The sequence below is a fragment of the Acanthopagrus latus genome, chromosome 4 (assembly GCF_904848185.1).
Source record: "Acanthopagrus latus isolate v.2019 chromosome 4, fAcaLat1.1, whole genome shotgun sequence".
NCBI classification, from domain to species: Eukaryota; Metazoa; Chordata; class Actinopteri; order Spariformes; family Sparidae; genus Acanthopagrus; species Acanthopagrus latus.
The window spans coordinates 2426750-2445407 of NC_051042.1; the positions used below are offsets into that span (position 1 = coordinate 2426750).

Here is an 18658-nt window from a genome sequence, read left to right on the forward strand (position 1 = left end):
GAGTCAAGGGAAACCAGAAGGGCAGAAACGCTAACCAATTTCTGGGTTGTTGTACCAAACCCACAACTACAAAGTAAACCACTCTCTGTGGGAAAAGAAGTTGTTACCTCACTGATAAATTGGCGGTGTGCATCCTGTCGCCTGCAGCGCTCCATCTAACAGCTCCTTCTTGTTCCGTTACTCCCTCAGACTGAATGAAAATACTCCCAGACATATTTAAAATTGATCCTCTGTCAACAAAGACAGTAAATATCCACTTTTCTGCTCTGTAGACATATTTTGCTGAACAACAGCAGTGATAACTGAAGACACTGCATTTCCTGTGTTGAGTTAACTCCAAAATAAAAGTCGACCTGCGTTTTTAAATAGAATAATTTTTTATTCAATTACATACAGTATAAAGGTGTAGTTTGAATATGTGCCAGCTTCAAACTACTAACGAAAGTATTGAATAAAAAAATAATTATGTAGGCTGGATTTTATTATATTTTTGACATCAGGTCCTGCTCTAGAACCACCATGAGATTTACATTCGTGGTGTTGAGAGAAATGTCTCAATGACAATTTGACCAGTAAAGCTGTGTTCATCCATCTAATGACCAGAGATAACAAACACTGTTTAAAAAGTAGGTTTGTCAGTGGAGTCCTCCCCTCACAGGTTTATTTAGGCCTAGCAGTGAGGACCCCAACCCATAATCCTCCTGCAGACACACCTGTAGAGGAGAGTATAAAGAGCCTGGACTGAAGTGAGTCACACATCAAGCTTCACAGAGTCTCTCCACAGCAGCTCTCCTCTGAAGCTCCACAGCCTCCAGACCGACCCTGAAGATGACTCCCTCTGCCAGCCTGCTGCTGCTGCTCCTGCTCGGCCTCTGTCAGGCACATCCTCTCCAGGAGGAAGGAGGCCAAGAAGAAGTAGAAGAAGAAGAAGAAGAAGAAGTCCCAGACACCATGGACATCACCACCAGGATTCTGACCTCCAACAACGCCACCGATGAGATGCTGCTGGAAGGAGACCTGCTGGCTCCCAAGACCAGGAACGCCATGACGTGCTGGTCCCAGAGCTGCCTGTGGAGGAAAGCTTCCAACGGATTGGTGATGATCCCCTTCACCATGAGCGCTGAGTTCAGCAGCTTTGAGAGGCAGAAGATCGACAGAGGAATGAAGGCCTTCCACAGCAGCACCTGCATCCGCTTCGTCCCCCGTCAGAACGAGTACGACTACATCAGCGTGGAGAACAGAGGCGGATGTTTCTCCGCTCTGGGCAGAACTGGAGGCAGACAGGTGCTCTCTCTCAACAGGCAGGGCTGCCTCTACCACGGCATCATCCAGCACGAGATCAACCACGCTCTGGGCTTCCAGCACGAACAGACCAGGAGCGACCGCGACTACTACGTCAGGATCAACTGGGAGAACATCGACCCCAACATGGCCTACAACTTCTACAAGAAGAACACCAACAACCTCAACACCCCCTACGACTACTCCTCCATCATGCACTATGGAAGAACAGCCTTCTCCATCCAGTACGGCAGGGACTCCATCACCCCCATCCCCAACGCCAACGTGCAGATCGGCCAGAGGCAGGGCATGTCCTACTGGGACATCATGAGGATCAACCTGCTCTACGGATGCTGATAATCATGCTTCTGATCAAAGCTGTTGAGGTTACTGAGGAGAGAATCATGTATAAAAAAAAGAATTTAAAAATCTGTAATAAAGTCAGTGAAAACACCATTGTCTTGTCATGTTTACATATTTGTGTGCATTACGACACATCAGTACAAACCTCAAACTAGCATGTGATTCACAGACCTTAAGAAAACAGAAGTGGCTGCATAGTCCGCCTCTGATGGTATAAAGTCCTGTACAGTCACAGTAGTTAGCAGCCTCTCAGAGTGACATCTGAAGAGCCGGTCCTTTTTTTAGCTCCACAATGAAACAGGTGTTCAGATCCTATAGCCCGGTGGGGGTGTGATGTGTGTGGGTGGGTGAAGGTGGGGGGCTTCATCTGCTGTTTTAACACAAGTGATGATGATATCAGGCTCATCATAATGTGGTCTGTTGTTTCAAATGATGGTTGATGGTTTACTTTGGGTTTTCTTTGGTTTGTGCACCTTGGGTGAACTATGGGGTTGTAACACATTTTTTTACCCTTTACCCCAGTGAGAGGCAGGCATTGCGTGTTCATCCCATCTGTTTCCATCTTCCTGTGGTATCTCTCACCTCGGCTGCCTGCCTGCCAACTCTCTCTGCCATGAAGTGAGGACATTCCCTACAGGCTCTGCATTGCATATGGACGACCCTCCTCCAAGACACAGCACACAGACAGGAAGCTGCTTCTAAAACTGTCCCTCAGTGTCCCTCACAGAGAGGAACTGTACACCAGCAGTGTGGCATTGTCGTGTCCGTCAGCCCAGTTAAACATGTGCAGCAATTTAATTACCGTCAGTACAAAAGGTTTGTTTGTGAAATTCAGCCATCACATCACCATATTTCTAATCAAGGAACATTCCAAACGAGAGAGATCCAATCAGAAGGTGATATGGTGTCATAATCTACCCTGAATTCAAAATTGTATATTATTCTCTCTGATGTATTCAAGCACCAGAAACAGAATAGGAAGCAGAACAAAAGCCTCCATTCATTATAAAGCTAATAACATGATGTAGCTCTTTCAGTGGACAGTACTGTGCTTTTACACATTTAAGGTACTTGTTCTTTACTTGAGTCTTTTCTTTATTAGGCAACATTATACATACACTCTATTTCATCTCAGATGAATATTGTACATACTGGCAGATTAATCCATAATAAAAACAATCATTAGTTACAGTATATCCTGATTTATCTTTATATATATATTTTTTTTATATTAGTGCACAAATAATAATAATCTAATGATACAATTTATTATATTATACCAGTCACAGGGGACGTTTCTCTGCAATGAGTACATTCACTTTTAATAAGTACACTTCCCTGATTATGATTACATAATATAATTTTAGTATCATTTTCAATACAGGCCCTCTACTTGTAATGGAGTTGCGGTTTGGTATTAGTGCGTTTACATGAATCTGTTGTATCTGTGCTTTGAATGTAAAGAGGTGTGTTTGTTTACATGTCATATAGTGTTGTGTGGTGCCCCCTAGAGGTCACTGAAATTAACGTCAGAGGGGATTCCATCCATCAATCACAAGAAGGCTTGAGTACATTTTTGCCATATATTAGTGTCAGTGTTAAATACAAAGGGCCTTTTCTACACAAAACATTGTATGTCACAATAGGAAAAGCACAGATAAAGACTAAATAACATGATGAATATCACACTGTCACTGACTTACTGGGACAGTTTAACAGAGTGGAGCCATTGAATTTATCCTCTTGTATTTATCCTTGAGACTATTATGACATAAAGCGTTATCTACTCGGTAGTATTCTTGCCTTTTTGTAGATGTTGTACTGTATGTACGTACCACTAGATGGCAGCAAAGTACCTCATAACTACTGTCTAAAATCCTAATGGCATGGACAATCTCATAGAGCAACAACTGCCTTCACATGTCTGCACTGTTTTTGTCATTCACGCACAGTGTCTGCACTGGTTGTACTGCTCCTTTTCTCCTGCATCGAGACTCCCACGGTGTCCTGCTGCTGTATCACAGTTCCTCCTCTGAAAGCATGAACGTTTCATCTTGTCATGTTCATATCCTGGTCGAGAGATGACAGCAGGTCACAGAGTCAACTCCCCTGAAAGACTCGGCAAGGAAATGAGAAGCTCATCCCTCTCATCCCTCAACATATACTGTACTATATCATATCGAAGCATGATGTAACGTACAGTGTTTTCACAGGGACAGTACAAGTCTGTACAGCACAAAATGATTTTAAAAGATGGTATTTACACCCTGAACATGAGCTCAAGCTCACGCACTCACTTACCAACTCACAGACAAGGTGTGCACTAACACTTTTGGTTTAGCAGCTACAGTGAAGATTTCAGCTCTAAAGAGGGCCGTTAGTTCAAACCAGTGTCGGCCGTCAGAGGTGAGCTGTACAGAGACATCTTGTGTTTTCTTCCAGCTTATTATTAAGTTATTCATTTTATGATTTAAAACAAGTCCCCCTCTTCTATAGCTCTTGTAGAGAAAAGCTCTTGAAATGTTTATCGAATGAAAAAAAACTTCATCTGACTTTCCATCAGCATGAAGGTGAGCGAACGATGACTGAATTTTCATTTTTGGCTTTTTAATCTTTTAAGCATTCACGTTCTCTGTCCAGATTTCCAGACGTCCTCTCTGACCTTTATCATACCAACTTATATCTACAGAAAACGTCCAAATCTCCACATCTGACGAGGTCAAATAAACAGCCACGGAGAACCAATTTCCTTCCTTTACCTGCCTTTGTGTTTTTTAAGGTTGACATTTTGTATTAGCAGCGTGTGGAATCACCTGTCTGAGGCTTCCTCAAAGCTTCCTTTGATCCAGCACAGCCTCTTCATCCACGGACAGAAATGAAACGCTGATAAGGAAAATTCCAGGAGCAGGACTCACCGGCAGCCATGCTGTATGTAGCTCCTGCCTCATCAGCCTACGTACTGTGCATACCTGGCAACAACAACAACACACACACACACACACACACACACACACACACACACACACACACACACACACACACACACACACACACACACACTTTCATTACAAAAGCAAGCGTATTAAGCCTGGTGTTACCAAGCAAACCATCCACTCTGAAAGCACTCAAATAATATGGATCAGTATGTTGGATAAGGAAGTTATCCAAGCAGCAAAGGGCCACATGTTGACTTGCTTTTCTGAAGTCGTGAGGCATCTTTATCTCTAATGTTGAGGCATTTTGTGTCACTTTGAAGGGTTATTTGTATGTTTATAATCAGTGCTCCTTTTTCATATTACCCACAGGTATACAGCATATGTTGCTGGTCATAAGCTTTGACTCATCACTCACATTATAAATAGCCCAAGTTACCATTTTCATGTGTTGAGAAAAGAGTCATCATGCAAGAGCACATAGCTCCACAAGGCATTATGAGTCTAATTAACAGCAAACTTAAGAATATCTGTGATCGTCAGCAATCCAAATTATAAATGTTTTTATTTCCATTGGTTACGGTAATGGATAGTTGTGACTTGTGAATCTGCTGTATCTCATTAGTATACTGTTTATTCTGACTGATCAAATAAGAAGGTTTAGTTTCTGGAAGACAACATAATTCGGAGCGTATTAAAGAGATATTTAGTTTGCCACCGTTAAAAGGAATTATAGCAACATTATCATACATCATACAGTGGCTGTACTTTTTCAGAATCTATTTCACTTTGTGCCACTTTGTTCCCTGTTGGAAACTGAAGACGTGACAAAACGAATCAATGTAATCTGAATAAAAATCAAACAAAATGTATAATTTGCTCATAATGGCAAAGGAGTATGTTACGACCCTGGAGGTCATAAATGTTTCTGTTTGTCAGTTTTAATACCTCTCTTTTACCTGAGTGGGAGTACCTGTGTGTGTTGGTTACAGGTGTTTCTGAGTGACTGTAGGTTGCCTCGGTGAGCTGATTGGTTCCTGCCGGCTCCTCTCCTCCGCTGTTCCATACTACCAGCTTGTGTGATTGTGTGCAAACTATGTTTGTGAATAAAACCATTTAAAAACACTTTGCTACTGGTGGTGCTTGGAGGATGGGAGGAGGGGAGTCTCATTTTCAGGGTTTCCCCTGGGCCCTGGTCGTAACCGAGCAAAATGTAAGAATTTGTCCTCCAAACAAATAGAGGGAGCAGAACACCAGAGCTAACTGCTGCCATCTGTAGCTGCTGTTAGCTAGTGAGTTCAATTAACCATGCAGCTGGGGTCCTAAAGCTGAGTCTGCCCAGACTGGAGGCTCAGAGCGCTGCAGCAGTGTTGGTGTCTTTTACTGCCGTCAGCTCTGGAGGTATAAACTGAAAAAAAATAAATAAATAAAAATAAATGTAAAAAAAGATCCCTGCAACACGAGACAGATTCATCTCTGACATGCATGGAAAAAAGCCATTTTTTCACATTCTGGTGCTAATTGTAGTTAGTCTTTGAATGTTTAAAACTGAAATTCTTACACATTGCACCTTTACATATGTGGAACCAGTAGAACAGAACAGAAATACTCAAGTAAATGAAAGCACATCAGAAGTGGACATTAGGTGTGTGAATGTGATTTTGCTCCGCTGCAGGTTATTTCCTGTACTGTGTGGGAAACGTTGGAGTGAAGCTGTACACTTCCTTGCACCTTTACTGTGAAGGTGCCTGGCCGGATGTGGCAGGTGCCCTGGTGTCTGGTCTGGTCTCTGCAGGTCTGGTCTCACATTAAAATGCCCAACGTCAGTTTTGACAAACCTCCACGCGTCTCAAAGGCCTGGATCGCTCTGAGGCGCTTTGACAGAAACGGTTCGTAGATTTGTGTGTGAGTTCTTGTCGACTTTCCGATCTTTGGTTCGGTGTATCAGTCAGTGATGTGCGCTCGCTCTGTGCGCGTCTGTGTCCATGGCAGCCAGCCTCTGCAGCCTGGCCGACACTAAATGGAGATTATACATGCGCTCTTCTTCTGCTCAGATATTATCGTGCAAATCCAACATACACACTTTATTTCTGTCCAGTGTTTTACCTATTTCTTCACTGCAGCAGATGCTCAGGCTTGTGTCCATGAAAGGTGAAGAGGAGAGCAGCTGCATGTGACTGCTGAGTGTTACATCCTCCTCAGCTCCGATCCAAAGTGATCCAAAGAGCCGGATTAATCTATACCGCCGTACAAAATGTTCCTGCATGCAGCTAAGCGCTTTTATTGGCTTAATTCTAAGAAGTCATAAATAATTTACTTTTTTAGATAGATCAGCTTCAAACCTTTGATAAGAACATCTTTTGGGTTGAACACAGTCTCTAGCTGGTGAGATGTTAATAGTGATGTCAGTGATAAGTTCTCATTTCTGCAGATATAAGTGTAACTAAAGTTACTATTATAAATGTTTTAAATCAATCGTAAAAACTTTGCCAGTCACCAGCAGGTAAATCTTCATCAAGCATCCACAGGAGTGGTTTTATGATAACCATCTCATATTTTAAATGTAGCACCTGCACCGTTAAAGAAAGCTGTAAAATGTTTGCTTTATGTCAACACTGTTGAACCATCCACTATGTGTGAATTCATTTTACTTTGTGCACTTGGACATGTCTGCCAGTGTGTGGAATCTTAGATTTTGTCTCTTTTATCTCTGTTTTCCATACTTGAAAAATGTTGTTTCTCCTATTTCTTTTTTAATGAGCTAATGTAGACTTTCAAGCCCCTCGAGCCACATCTTCATCACTTTTTGTGTTCCTCATGCAAATATGAATTTGTATTATTTGTGTGTAAATTAATGAAAAAACAAAGAAACAAATGATAAATGGGTAGTTTATTTGGTAAGGGGGTTAAGTTGTTCAGTCCAGGGGTCTAATGGTTGTTTTTAAAGAATTAATTAAAGAATAAAGAATTAAACAAAGAATTGAAATATATATTAATCATCTATAAATCCACAGGTTACAACTTATCAACACATTCTAAAGGGTGACATGTTAGAAAGTGGAGGCATCATGTTGTGTCTGTTGCAGATGACAGAGTGGTGGCTCTTCGAGAAGTGTCCATCCCTCCAGCAGCCGAGGTCACCGTGATCGTGCAGGTGTGTTGAAAAATAACAAGATAGCAATCAGTCATTTTGCGTTGTTTTTTATTACAGATCATTTTTTGTTGTCTGAACATTTTAACCAACACGTTGAGAGAAACAACCATCTTTAGCAGTGATGTCACAGGTTATAGCTGCTTTAGAAAAGCATCAGCATGATTATCAGCATCCGTAGAGCAGGTTGATCCTCATGATGTCCCAGTAGGACATGCCCTGCCTCTGGCCGATCTGCACGTTGGCGTTGGGGATGGGGGTGATGGAGTCCCTGCCGTACTGGATGGAGAAGGCTGTTCTTCCATAGTGCATGATGGAGGAGTAGTCGTAGGGGGTGTTGAGGTTGTTGGTGTTCTTCTTGTAGAAGTTGTAGGCCATGTTGGGGTCGATGTTCTCCCAGTTGATCCTGACGTAGTAGTCGCGGTCGCTCCTGGTCTGTTCGTGCTGGAAGCCCAGAGCGTGGTTGATCTCGTGCTGGATGATGCCGTGGTAGAGGCAGCCCTGCCTGTTGAGAGAGAGCACCTGTCTGCCTCCAGTTCTGCCCAGAGCGGAGAAACATCCGCCTCTGTTCTCCACGCTGATGTAGTCGTACTCGTTCTGACGGGGGACGAAGCGGATGCAGGTGCTGCTGTGGAAGGCCTTCATTCCTCTGTCGATCTTCTGCCTCTCAAAGCTGCTGAACTCAGCGCTCATGGTGAAGGGGATCATCACCAATCCGTTGGAAGCTTTCCTCCACAGGCAGCTCTGGGACCAGCACGTCATGGCGTTCCTGGTCTTGGGAGCCAGCAGGTCTCCTTCCAGCAGCATCTCATCGGTGGCGTTGTTGGAGGTCAGAATCCTGGTGGTGATGTCCATGGTGTCTGGGACTTCTTCTTCTTCTTCTACTTCTTCTTGGCCTCCTTCCTCCTGGAGAGGATGTGCCTGACAGAGGCCGAGCAGGAGCAGCAGCAGCAGGCTGGCAGAGGGAGTCATCTTCAGGGTCGGTCTGGAGGCTGTGGAGCTTCAGAGGAGAGCTGCTGTGGAGAGACTCTGTGAAGCTTGATGTGTGACTCACTTCAGTCCAGGCTCTTTATACTCTCCTCTACAGGTGTGTCTGCAGGAGGATTATGGGTTGGGGTCCTCACTGCTAGGCCTAAATAAACCTGTGAGGGGAGGACTCCACTGACAAACCTACTTTTTAAACAGTGTTTGTTATCTCTGGTCATTAGATGGATGAACACAGCTTCTGTCAAGATAAACACATTACCATGTCTTCAGCCAACAAGACGTCACATCATCTGCGTCAAACTAACCTTAATTCAGACAGAATGACATCACTGTCTCTTTGAAAGCTCCTCCTGTTGTTCCATGTTGTGTGTTTGTGTGTATAATTAAATAGTTTGGATGCAAACAAACAAATACAAATACATCATCGGGGTGTGAACACATCAAAATGTTTTGAGCACTTGCAGTAATATTTGCTTCATCCATCATTCCAGCTATTAAACTTGCAGCAGGATTTTTGACATTGAGTTGGATGGAAACCAATGTGTCTGTTGTAATTTGTACTAATTATGTGTCAGTTTTTAGGACCCTGATTCATCATTACTGTCAGTTACTGTGATTATTTTCACTCTTTATTTTGACAACTGTGTTTTAGTCTGCACACAACACACACAACATGAATCCTGACCTGTCCTGTTCTTGTTCATCTTTTGATATTCTCTTTTCAGATCATCACCTCTACCTTTGGTCTAAACTCTCCTGATGCCATATTAAAGGTACAGTGACTCAGGAAATGCCTTGGTTCACTGAATATTGTTGAACAAAAGGAAAAATAACTGTTTGTTGTAGAAGCCAAAATCAACACTGGGTGAAGAACTCAGTGAGCTGGATCACTTCTGCTTTGGTCTGTTTACAGATTAGGAACCACCGTGGCTGCCTGATCCCTCTGAACAGCCTGATCCCTGCCAACAGCAAGCACATGTGAGGAGACAGTTTACTCTGTATTTCTGTACATCCACCCACTGTATTATGTATTATGTGTTAAGCACTTTATAAATCAACGGTGGCATGTTTTTTTTTCACTACAGGCCTTACGTGCTTGAGGTGGCCAAGATCTTTCAGCATGGTAAGAGCTGGTTCAGCTTTGGTTCTGTCTCTTAAACTGTGGGTACAGATCTGGACCGGGGCCGGTCTATTAGGCCTCTACATTACACAACACTATTAAAGTGTGTTTACAGGTCTGGGGAGCACTGTACTACTGCATATGTTGGAAGAAGTTCTATAAAGTATTTTGTGACTCGTGGAAGTTGTAAGTAATCAGATAAATGACCAGGCTAGCTGTTTCCCCCTTGTTTTCTTGTGATAATGGGTTGTTTATTGTCATCTTGGGATAAAAAAAGTTTGTTTTTCTGTAATAATGACAACCAAAAAACTGTGGTCTAGAGAAATGAGTGAAAATGTAACTTGTTATATCAGAAGAAATAGTATGTTTGACCCAGGACCATTCGTGCTTCTGAAGACAGAAACTCTTTAGTCCCCTTGTATAACATCTATAAACACACACTGTTGCAGAAACCATTTCAACAATGTTTCTATACTGCTTAGAAATGCTACATAAGGACACTGCAAGTTAAATGTTGGCAGTTAAAATGCTAGTTTATGTACTAATAACCCATTAGATAAAGTAAACGACATTTTGAATTACAAACAATGAAAAGGCAACAGTTTCACAAATCATATTTCCTGGCAAACTGCACATCTGTCCTTTACTAAAGGTGTATGTTAACACCTGGAATTGTTGATACTTCAGCCTGCACTGCAGAAATGTTAGAGTGCACCGTTCTGCTTACACGTCACTGAAGTGAAGCACTAATTCATCCTGAAGTTGTTCTTTGTTGTTGTTCTCAGTTCGTCCTAAGCCCAGAACCATCCCCATGACTGTGATCAACAAGAGCATGAAGACCAGGCTACAGACTGTTGACAAGAGGGTAAGACACACAGTGGCTGGTGGCTGGGTTATGGTGCTGATGCAGCACTGTTGCATGTGTTTAAATGTACACAGTGTGAAGGAAGAAATATGGTAATTATATTAAACCTGGGAAATAAGTGATTTAAATCAGGAATTTAGTACATTTCAAAGTGATTTTGAGGTAATGGGTATCCTCAATTATTAAGTACAGTCACTCAGATTTTACAGTGTTTAGTTAACGGATTAAAGGTGCAACATTTATTTTGCCAGCACAGGCTCAGGTTTGCCTCTTTTCTTTTCTACTTGAACCATTTACTTTGACTTCATGTCATTTTAATGTTTTAGCACCAACCAGAAATGAATGTCGATTGTGTGTTTTATGACAGATTCAGAGGCTGGAGGAGCTCCTGCCTCAGATCAAACTCAGGCGCACTGAAAAACTAAGTCAGGTATGTCGCCTGTCCTCTGGGCCTTCTTTAACAGGGAACACAATGCTGACCACAACACAGACAGGCTTGTGAGTGTAACCCTGGCAACTTGCTTGTGATAAATGTTATTTTATTTATTTATTCAGTGAAACTGACCATGGCCTCTGTGTTGTCTCAGGAAATCGAATGTCTCAACCAGAAGTTGAGTTTTCTTCATAAGAGGATGCAGGTGAGTCATTCTGATCAACTCAGATTATCTTAGATGGATGCACGATTTCCATTCCAGTTACTTCAGAGTTCAAGGCAAAAGCATTTTGTTTCTATGGTTCGTTGTGGTTGGACTAACAAGCATACCCTCCTACCACACTGCAGCTTTGCTTATGATTTAACTTGTAAACTGAGGTCTGTCAACAGAAATTTAGATTTTTAATATTATTAACAGAAGATGTAGTAAAGATGCCAAAGTCTCGAGAACAACACTATCAAGTTGCTCTATGGTATCTTGAATTCTCCTGCTTTGTTTCTGCACTCTTAATGCTTTTTACTGCCTGTTGTGATTTCTCAGTTTAATGTAAGCACACACTGGCCCTGTTCACACTTTGTGTCACAAGTGGACAAATCTAAGTACAGCTGTGAACATCCCCAAGAAGCACTGAGGAGGCATTTGAGATCCAATCACTCAGACCACATTCCAAGGTCGTATTTTGTCCTGGGCCACGTTCAAGGACCACATACTATAATAAGGTCCTCCTTGAAAAAGCAAGAAGACGCCACAACACCAGGCAGAGCTGATTACAGCTGTCTGATTTACATGTAACTCACTGTCATGTAAACCATGTGTTTAGGTGCTCTGCACCTGCCAGTTTTAGATAAATGTAGAACATTCAGTCCTTTATGTGCTTTTTAAACGTGTTTGAACAACTGACTTCACCATTTACATTTTATGAAAGAAATTTATGAAAGAAATTATGAAACAAGACGTGTTGTGGATGGTAAACATGCAAAGAATCCAGCAGACTGTAACCAATATAAGCAACCTCCTCAACCTTGGAGAAAATCCCAGACTTCCTTAAAGAATGAATGCTGAATTTTCTGATTTAACCCTTACCCTTGTTTTCTGTTTGTTCCAGTGATGTATGTGTTCATTTGCATGTAGAGTGATCTGAATTCTCTCACTGTCTTCCTCTCCTCTGCTGCAGGTGGCAGATTCTCGCAGCTGGAAGGGCGTGCTGGCCAGAGCCCCGCTGTGGTGAACCAACGACCACGTTTCTGGCTGTTATGGAAGATATAAACCATCTGACCAGTGTGGACGAGAATCTGTTTACTTATATATACTATATGTGTGAATATGTAGTGAGTGTGTCACTTTGGTGACTGACTGGCCAAATGTAACCTGTGATATAATCTTGTGTTGTGTTTACTTTGAATGAAATACAGCTGAAAACTGAGACTGTTCTGTTCATGAGTGGCTGCAGCATGCAGAAGTGGTTAAATACAAAGTCTGTGCTTATCATTTCTTAATGTATTATCCTGTATCACTGACACTTGGAAACAATAATTTCACCCATGTTTACTTGGTTCTTTCCCTATATTTTCAGTTATGAGTCAACTGGAACAAAGTTTAGATGATTGGTACACAAATGTATAATTTCTGGCAGACACAAATCAAGTATACTCTTTATTGTAAGTTAACAGCATACTTCAATATTACAGGCTATACATTTACTATGAAGTATGAAACTGGGACTCCTGTTTCCCTCGAGATGAGGAAACGGTGCAAAATGAACACAACATGCTGTCTTTAATGATCAGCCGTTCACATTCTTTAAAAATGTCTTATATATGTATTCCAGCAAAACACATCCGGCCCATTACAGGAAGTGAACCTCAAGTCCTGAACTTCATCATCTAGATATTTAGGTTTTGAAATTAAAAGAAATGACTTCCTGAGAATTTTTTGTCTTAATGTGTTTTTTCTTGCGTGTGGTGCTTCCCCTGTTATACTGCATAAAAGGGAGGTTGTATCACCGCTTAAAGCAACAAAATAATGAATAAATGATTTAATTATTTAGACATTTTTAGTTCAGTGATGTTGTAATCCATTATAGTTTATAAAAGGATAAGCTAGAATGATGTTGACTAAATAATGCCGGTGGTTGGCTGGTTAATTCTGAGGTAGGCTGCCTCTTGAGTTTTAGCAAATGGTTTTGTGCTTTCCTTGGTTACAATTTGGATAGTGGGCAAATATGGGATCGGCTCTGAGACCATGATCATTTGCAGTTGTTTTGTGTATATTTATGTTCTGCCGGTAGCGTGAGTGACAAGCTTGCCAAACAGATGACCCCTGAAAAGTAGCTCCAAAACTACAGTCGCAGCACAACTGCTTTCTGTTGCTCACTATGCTGGACTTGCTACTACCTGCTGTTAGCAATTAGCTTAGGTAGTCGTGGAGCTAAGTGGCCCTATTAACTGAGAGAAGTCAGCCCGCACAGCAACCTCAGATGACGGGCGAGTCACCAAGGACAGTGGGGCTCAGTCATGGCTGGACAAAGACTGAGACTGAACACGTAGACAGGGGATGGAGTACAGAGGTGATTTACAGCGCCTCTGACCAGGACTATGACAAGAAGACAAGTCAGGCGGGGACACGAGAGGCATGAAGCAGCAGAGGAGGGAGAGAGAATTGAGAACGAGAAAAAATATTGCGAAGAGCTGCAATATTTTTACATCTTACTCTGTGAATTTTAGCTTTATTTCGATCCAACCAGTTGTGATTGTGGAAAGACAAACAAAGACTGTGCGGGTGAGTTTTATTTAGTTTATTGTCATTTTGGTTCATCGTGTGTGTTTTATGTGTTGTCTAGTTTCATGTTGTCTTTTGCCCTCTTTCGTTCCTCCCTCCTCTTCGCCTGATTTTCCCTCCACATCTGTCTTGCATCTGATTTATTGGCCCAGCCCTGTTACCTGAGTTTCACACCTGCACTGCATCTCCCACATTACCCTTTCCCTCCGTCTGGTGTTTTCCAGCCTTTCGAGCAGTTATCAGCTTTCATTCAAGCTTGATTTTTGTGTGGAGTCTGCCTGCTCCTGTGTCTGCATTTGGGTTCTGTTTTTGCACATGTGACAGTATGAACCAACCAGTTGTGGACCCAGCAGATGCCTTGTTCAAAGAGGAACTGTATGATCTGTCTTATACCCTCCGGTGCATCCAAGGTTATTGGAGAAGGGCCCCAGCCAGGGAATATAGACAGGAAGCCCTCAATATGGCCTGCAGGGAGCTGTCATCTAAGCTGTGGCTGTATGATGTTCTGTCTGAGTGGGCTAAAGAATTTTTAAATATCCCTGGAAGATCCTGCTGATCCTCAGCCCACTACTCTCCAGTGTCCGAGCTCCCACACCGGGCTTAGCATGGAGTCTGCCAACCCTCAGTCCCAGGCCCCACATCATCTCAGCCCAAGCTTCAGCCGCCAGCCAGCTCCTGCATCTGCTAGACACCAGCCTGCTAGCCTCTCTCCAGCGCCTCTATCAGCTAGTCACTGCCTGGCTAGCCTCCAGCAGAAAACTATTTCAGACTTGCTCCCAGAAGTCTCCTTTCTGGACCAGCCTGGTCTCCAATTGGGCTCCCATGAGGAAGTATGACTCCTGCCGACTTCGCGCCTCCTGTTCCAAACTGACCTGCTCCTGATCCTACGTCAGTGAATAGCCAACTCCTGGTTCTGTTCCTCAGTCAGCAGCCCAGCTGACATCAGATTCTGGTTCCCATGTGGCAGCTCAGCCGACTGCCGTTCCTATATCTTAGTCAGCGACCCTGACTAATGATTATTGTTGATTATTTGGAGGACCATTATCAGCTTTCATCAAAGCCCACTTTCTGTGTGGAGTCTGCCTGCTCCTCTGTCTGCATCTGAGTCCTGTTCATCTTTTTTTTAATGTTTTAAACATTAAACATTTAAGCCATATCTTACAAATGGCTCTTTTTTTCACTAAAAGGTTCTTCTCAAACAAAGCTCCTACACTTTGAGACACAATACTAGGTAACATACAAACAAGTATGTGTGTCTCCAAAAGCACAATGAACCTATTCAGTTCCTAGCTCATTTGTTGTTTGAAAGTTGTGCTGATATGAATGCTGATATTTTCTCTTCCATCCTTCATCCACCTCCTTCCCTGCCTGTGTGTTGGTCCATACCTGAGGCTGTACTTATTTTTACCCAGCTGTCATTGGCTGGCATACATTCAGACTTGTTGGTGATGTTTCTTAAGTCCTCACCCACACAGTAGTAGCACTTCCTTTTGAACAGTGTTTGTGTGAGACAGAGACAGAGAGAGACAGACGGGGTCTATAGTGTCGTTTGACCATTGTCCTGACATCATCTCAACTCAAACGCTGGGAGGTTTTACACTATTAATGCAGAGTCCATCCTCCACTGAGGTGTTTACCAGCCAAGGTGGGATTGACTATAAACCGGCCAGAGGTAATGTTATCTGTGTGTATGTATGTGTATGTGTGTGTTACCTGCACCCCAAGGATGCCAGCAAAAAAAGAGGAAGGCACAAGCAAATGAGAATGATCTGCCTGATGGGTTTAACTGAGGCAATCAGAGCTTCCACAGCCAGCTCCGGTTTCAAGGCTCGCCTGATGACCACCCTGAAACACGCAAACATACAAACAGACATTTGTTAGAACCAGCACAGACACAAACTGACTGTAAATGAACAGAAAAATATCACCTACACACACAAAAAAAACAGATGTACCTCAGCAGTTGCACCTGCATTGGCCAGAGAGACAACGATGTGGACTATAGACATTGTCACCCAAGAACCGTCCAGGATGTTCCAGGACGACCGGCATTAGCACTCCTTCCCAAACAGCAGACAGAGGGCAGGGACCTGGTGTGAAAGCAGCAGCACAGCAATACAATCTCATTATGGATTATTTAAAACACTGCTGACTTATCGGCCGAAGGTCCTAGTTATACAATGTGAAGGTAAAATATCATTGATCTATATTTCAGTCCAGTTCTCATTTTTAGTTTTTCACAATAACGACAAATCTCTGCAGTTAACAAGTAAACCAAACCTTAAAAAGCATCTGTACCACAAAGACGGCAGACAACACATTACGGGTCACATTCTAGATGTGTCACATCAAAAGGGCCGAGTGAGATCCAGTTATAATCTGCATGTATGGAGTATCACATTTAGTCAAACACATATCACACATTTGTTTCATAAACTATAAAACACCCAGCTTGACTGTGTGTGTTTCTCAGTCTGTGCTGACACTGAATTTGAGAAAATGTACATTGCCCCTGTAATCCTTGCACATGCAGTGGTACAACTGAAGATGAATATGGATCAAACAAGACAGATGCATAGTTTACTTATACAGTCAGAGTCCAACACGGTAAAAATGATTTTGCCATTATCAGGTTCAAACCCTCTTTAATCTATTTCATTTTTTAAATGTGTTCAACAACATTCTACATTTCAATGTGCGTACTTTTAAGCTGCATTTTTAACCAGCTGCACCACAATCATCGTCTCCAACATGATGACTACAGTGGGAATGTTCAATCAGTGCAATCAATGACAATAAGACAATGATTGCTCATTGATCAGTGTCTTGTGTCTTCACAATTCAGTTTTGTCTTACTGCCAACCTACTGTTCCTCATTCAGTCCAGTAGCAGGCAGTAATGCCAGTTAATCAACATAAGCAGAAGAATTTATTACCTTGTTTTTTAAATGAGTCACAGCTGAGGGTATTATGTTGTCAGGTTTTCCATAGTCTATATATCTGTCCATACATCCTCACATCAGTCTGTTAATCATTTTAAGCCATAATTTAAAATTTCATACACTCCATGACAAAATCTCACACAAAAGTTTAACAGGGACAAATGTGGGAGGGGTTTGTGCCACAGCGTACTTCAGCAGATGCTCAGCGTGTTATTGTCACCGGCACTGGTCAGAGAGACAGCGACTCTTCACAGAGGAGACACACGATTAAATAAATCCAAAGCATTCTTGTGATTTCTGCAATCACTCGAAAAAATGCTGAGGGCTGGGACCCCAGCGTCAGTCAGATAACAATGCATAGCCTAATCAGGTGCAATGATTACTTTTTGTTTTTTCGAGTTGAAGGATTATGGAAAACATTTCTTCTGTTCTGCAGCACAGAGATTGGGATAACAAACAGTCACAGTCACTGCATGCTTTCACTTTGAATTCCTGAAGCAAATCATTTAGCAGAATTGTGTTATTTTGAGTCTCAGACTAAATGTCTAGTTAAGATGGATGTTTCATTGCAGTGTATTTGACCCTCATATCTGTTTTCCTATAAAGTGATCAGTCTGGAATAAGTATATCTTATGATTCAGCTCTCATTCCGACTGAAGACATAAATCTCTAAAAAGGCACCACAAATGAATACTTGTCTTTTATATGCAAAACAGTTTCTAAAAACAGGGGACATTGTCATTTTTTCTTTGCAAAAGTTATGTAAGTTATGTGGACGGCTGCAGGGACGAGAGGGGAAAGATCCGGGGTAAGAGCTATGCTAATCTGTCTTGGATTTTTGGCTGTTCCTGGCTAATGTCTGTTCGCAGGACAATGAAATGCACAAATTCATCTCTGACCAAGCTGTTGCACAGCACAGACAGGTTCTGAGGTGACAGGACACAGCACTACAGCTAGATGAGGAGCGGTGGAGTAAGTTCACATCATTGATAGGTGGGTAAACAGTGTTTCCAAGATGTCGACTATGTGAAGAAGCGGACCGATTATCATCGCCATCTTGCCGTTTAAATTCTACTTGTCGAAATTTTTAAAATGCACTACGTGTTTATGTATATATAAATGACTCAGTTCTGTTTGTGAAGCATGAAGGAATACAAAACGGTCATTTTGTTGATGAAAGTTCTAGTGGTAATTCAAAGTTCTGCAAGACGTTACAACACTTCAGTTCTAACTAACTGGAGGGGGAGTTGCAGTCTTTTAAACTCTGTGTGGGAGTGTCCTTACAGAGTCATTGAGAACACATGCAAACTCTGAGTTTCAGAATCGTTAGGGCCACTGTCAGTCATTGGTCAAATTGTTGGTTTGGTTGGTTGAATAGTTTTTGGACAATAATGGATCTCTATAGAGGAGAAGTTTTCAAACCATGAGGCTGATCCTGGAGAACCACATCTCCCTGTATATGCGTGAGGAGGAGCTGCAAGAAAGCACAGCTCAGAAATGAAATAAAGATGTGTTGCTTCCAAACAGTTACACTTTTCTGAATGCACATTTTGAACAATGCCAGTATTGATTTTAGTATAACATTTAACAGTAAGACTTATATAAAATAACTGTAGTCTGGCTTTACTTTGACAATCTCCATGTTGACTCTGCAGCAGCACAGCAGAGGTGTAGTTCAGTTTCCCGATCACATTGACATATTATAAAAGGTCACACTGGATGTGTTAAATGCCACTTTGACATGACAAAGCTGTTAGGAATGATTGTAGCTCCCTGCATCAGGAAAAGGAGGCCTGGGCTTATAC

General features: G+C 42.2%; 3 protein-coding genes across 4 annotated transcripts; 2 read left to right on the plus strand and 1 right to left on the minus strand.

The window, feature by feature from the left end:
- Positions 1-632: 632 nt before the first annotated feature.
- LOC119018142 (high choriolytic enzyme 1-like) lies at positions 633-1638 on the plus strand. The gene has a single exon (XM_037095595.1). The coding sequence runs from the start codon at positions 829-831 to the stop codon at positions 1636-1638; it is 810 nt and encodes a 269-aa protein (XP_036951490.1). The 5' UTR covers positions 633-828.
- A 4698-nt stretch (positions 1639-6336) lies between these two features.
- si:zfos-1056e6.1 (uncharacterized protein LOC107988029 homolog) lies at positions 6337-12559 on the plus strand. 2 transcript variants are annotated; one of them, XM_037094208.1, is made up of 9 exons: positions 6337-6466; positions 7664-7731; positions 9441-9488; positions 9629-9693; positions 9801-9838; positions 10621-10700; positions 11068-11198; positions 11288-11338; positions 12309-12559. In XM_037094208.1, the coding sequence occupies exons 1-8, from the start codon at positions 6391-6393 to the stop codon at positions 11313-11315; spliced, it is 534 nt and encodes a 177-aa protein (XP_036950103.1). In that variant the 5' UTR covers positions 6337-6390; the 3' UTR covers positions 11316-11338; positions 12309-12559. The 2 variants fall into 2 exon arrangements, with proteins under 2 accessions (XP_036950103.1, XP_036950102.1); XM_037094207.1 differs by having other exon boundaries at positions 11068-11130.
- Positions 7867-8896, minus strand: LOC119017506 (high choriolytic enzyme 1-like). The gene has a single exon (XM_037094206.1). The coding sequence runs from the start codon at positions 8698-8700 to the stop codon at positions 7897-7899; it is 804 nt and encodes a 267-aa protein (XP_036950101.1). The 5' UTR covers positions 8701-8896; the 3' UTR covers positions 7867-7896.
- Positions 12560-18658: the final 6099 nt, after the last annotated feature.

Excerpts from the sequence above, each read along its gene's own strand:
- LOC119017506 (XM_037094206.1), bottom strand. The coding sequence starts at position 8,700 with ATGACTCCCTCTGCCAGCCTGCTGCTGCTGCTCCTGCTCGGCCTCTGT.
- LOC119018142 (XM_037095595.1), top strand. The coding sequence starts at position 829 with ATGACTCCCTCTGCCAGCCTGCTGCTGCTGCTCCTGCTCGGCCTCTGT.
- si:zfos-1056e6.1 (XM_037094207.1), top strand. The coding sequence starts at position 6,391 with ATGCCCAACGTCAGTTTTGACAAACCTCCACGCGTCTCAAAGGCCTGG. Across the intron at positions 7,732-9,440 it reads AGGTCACCGTGATCGTGCAG|ATCATCACCTCTACCTTTGG; the intron begins GTGTGTTGAAAA and ends TTCTCTTTTCAG. Across the intron at positions 9,694-9,800 it reads CCTGCCAACAGCAAGCACAT|GCCTTACGTGCTTGAGGTGG; the intron begins GTGAGGAGACAG and ends TTTTCACTACAG.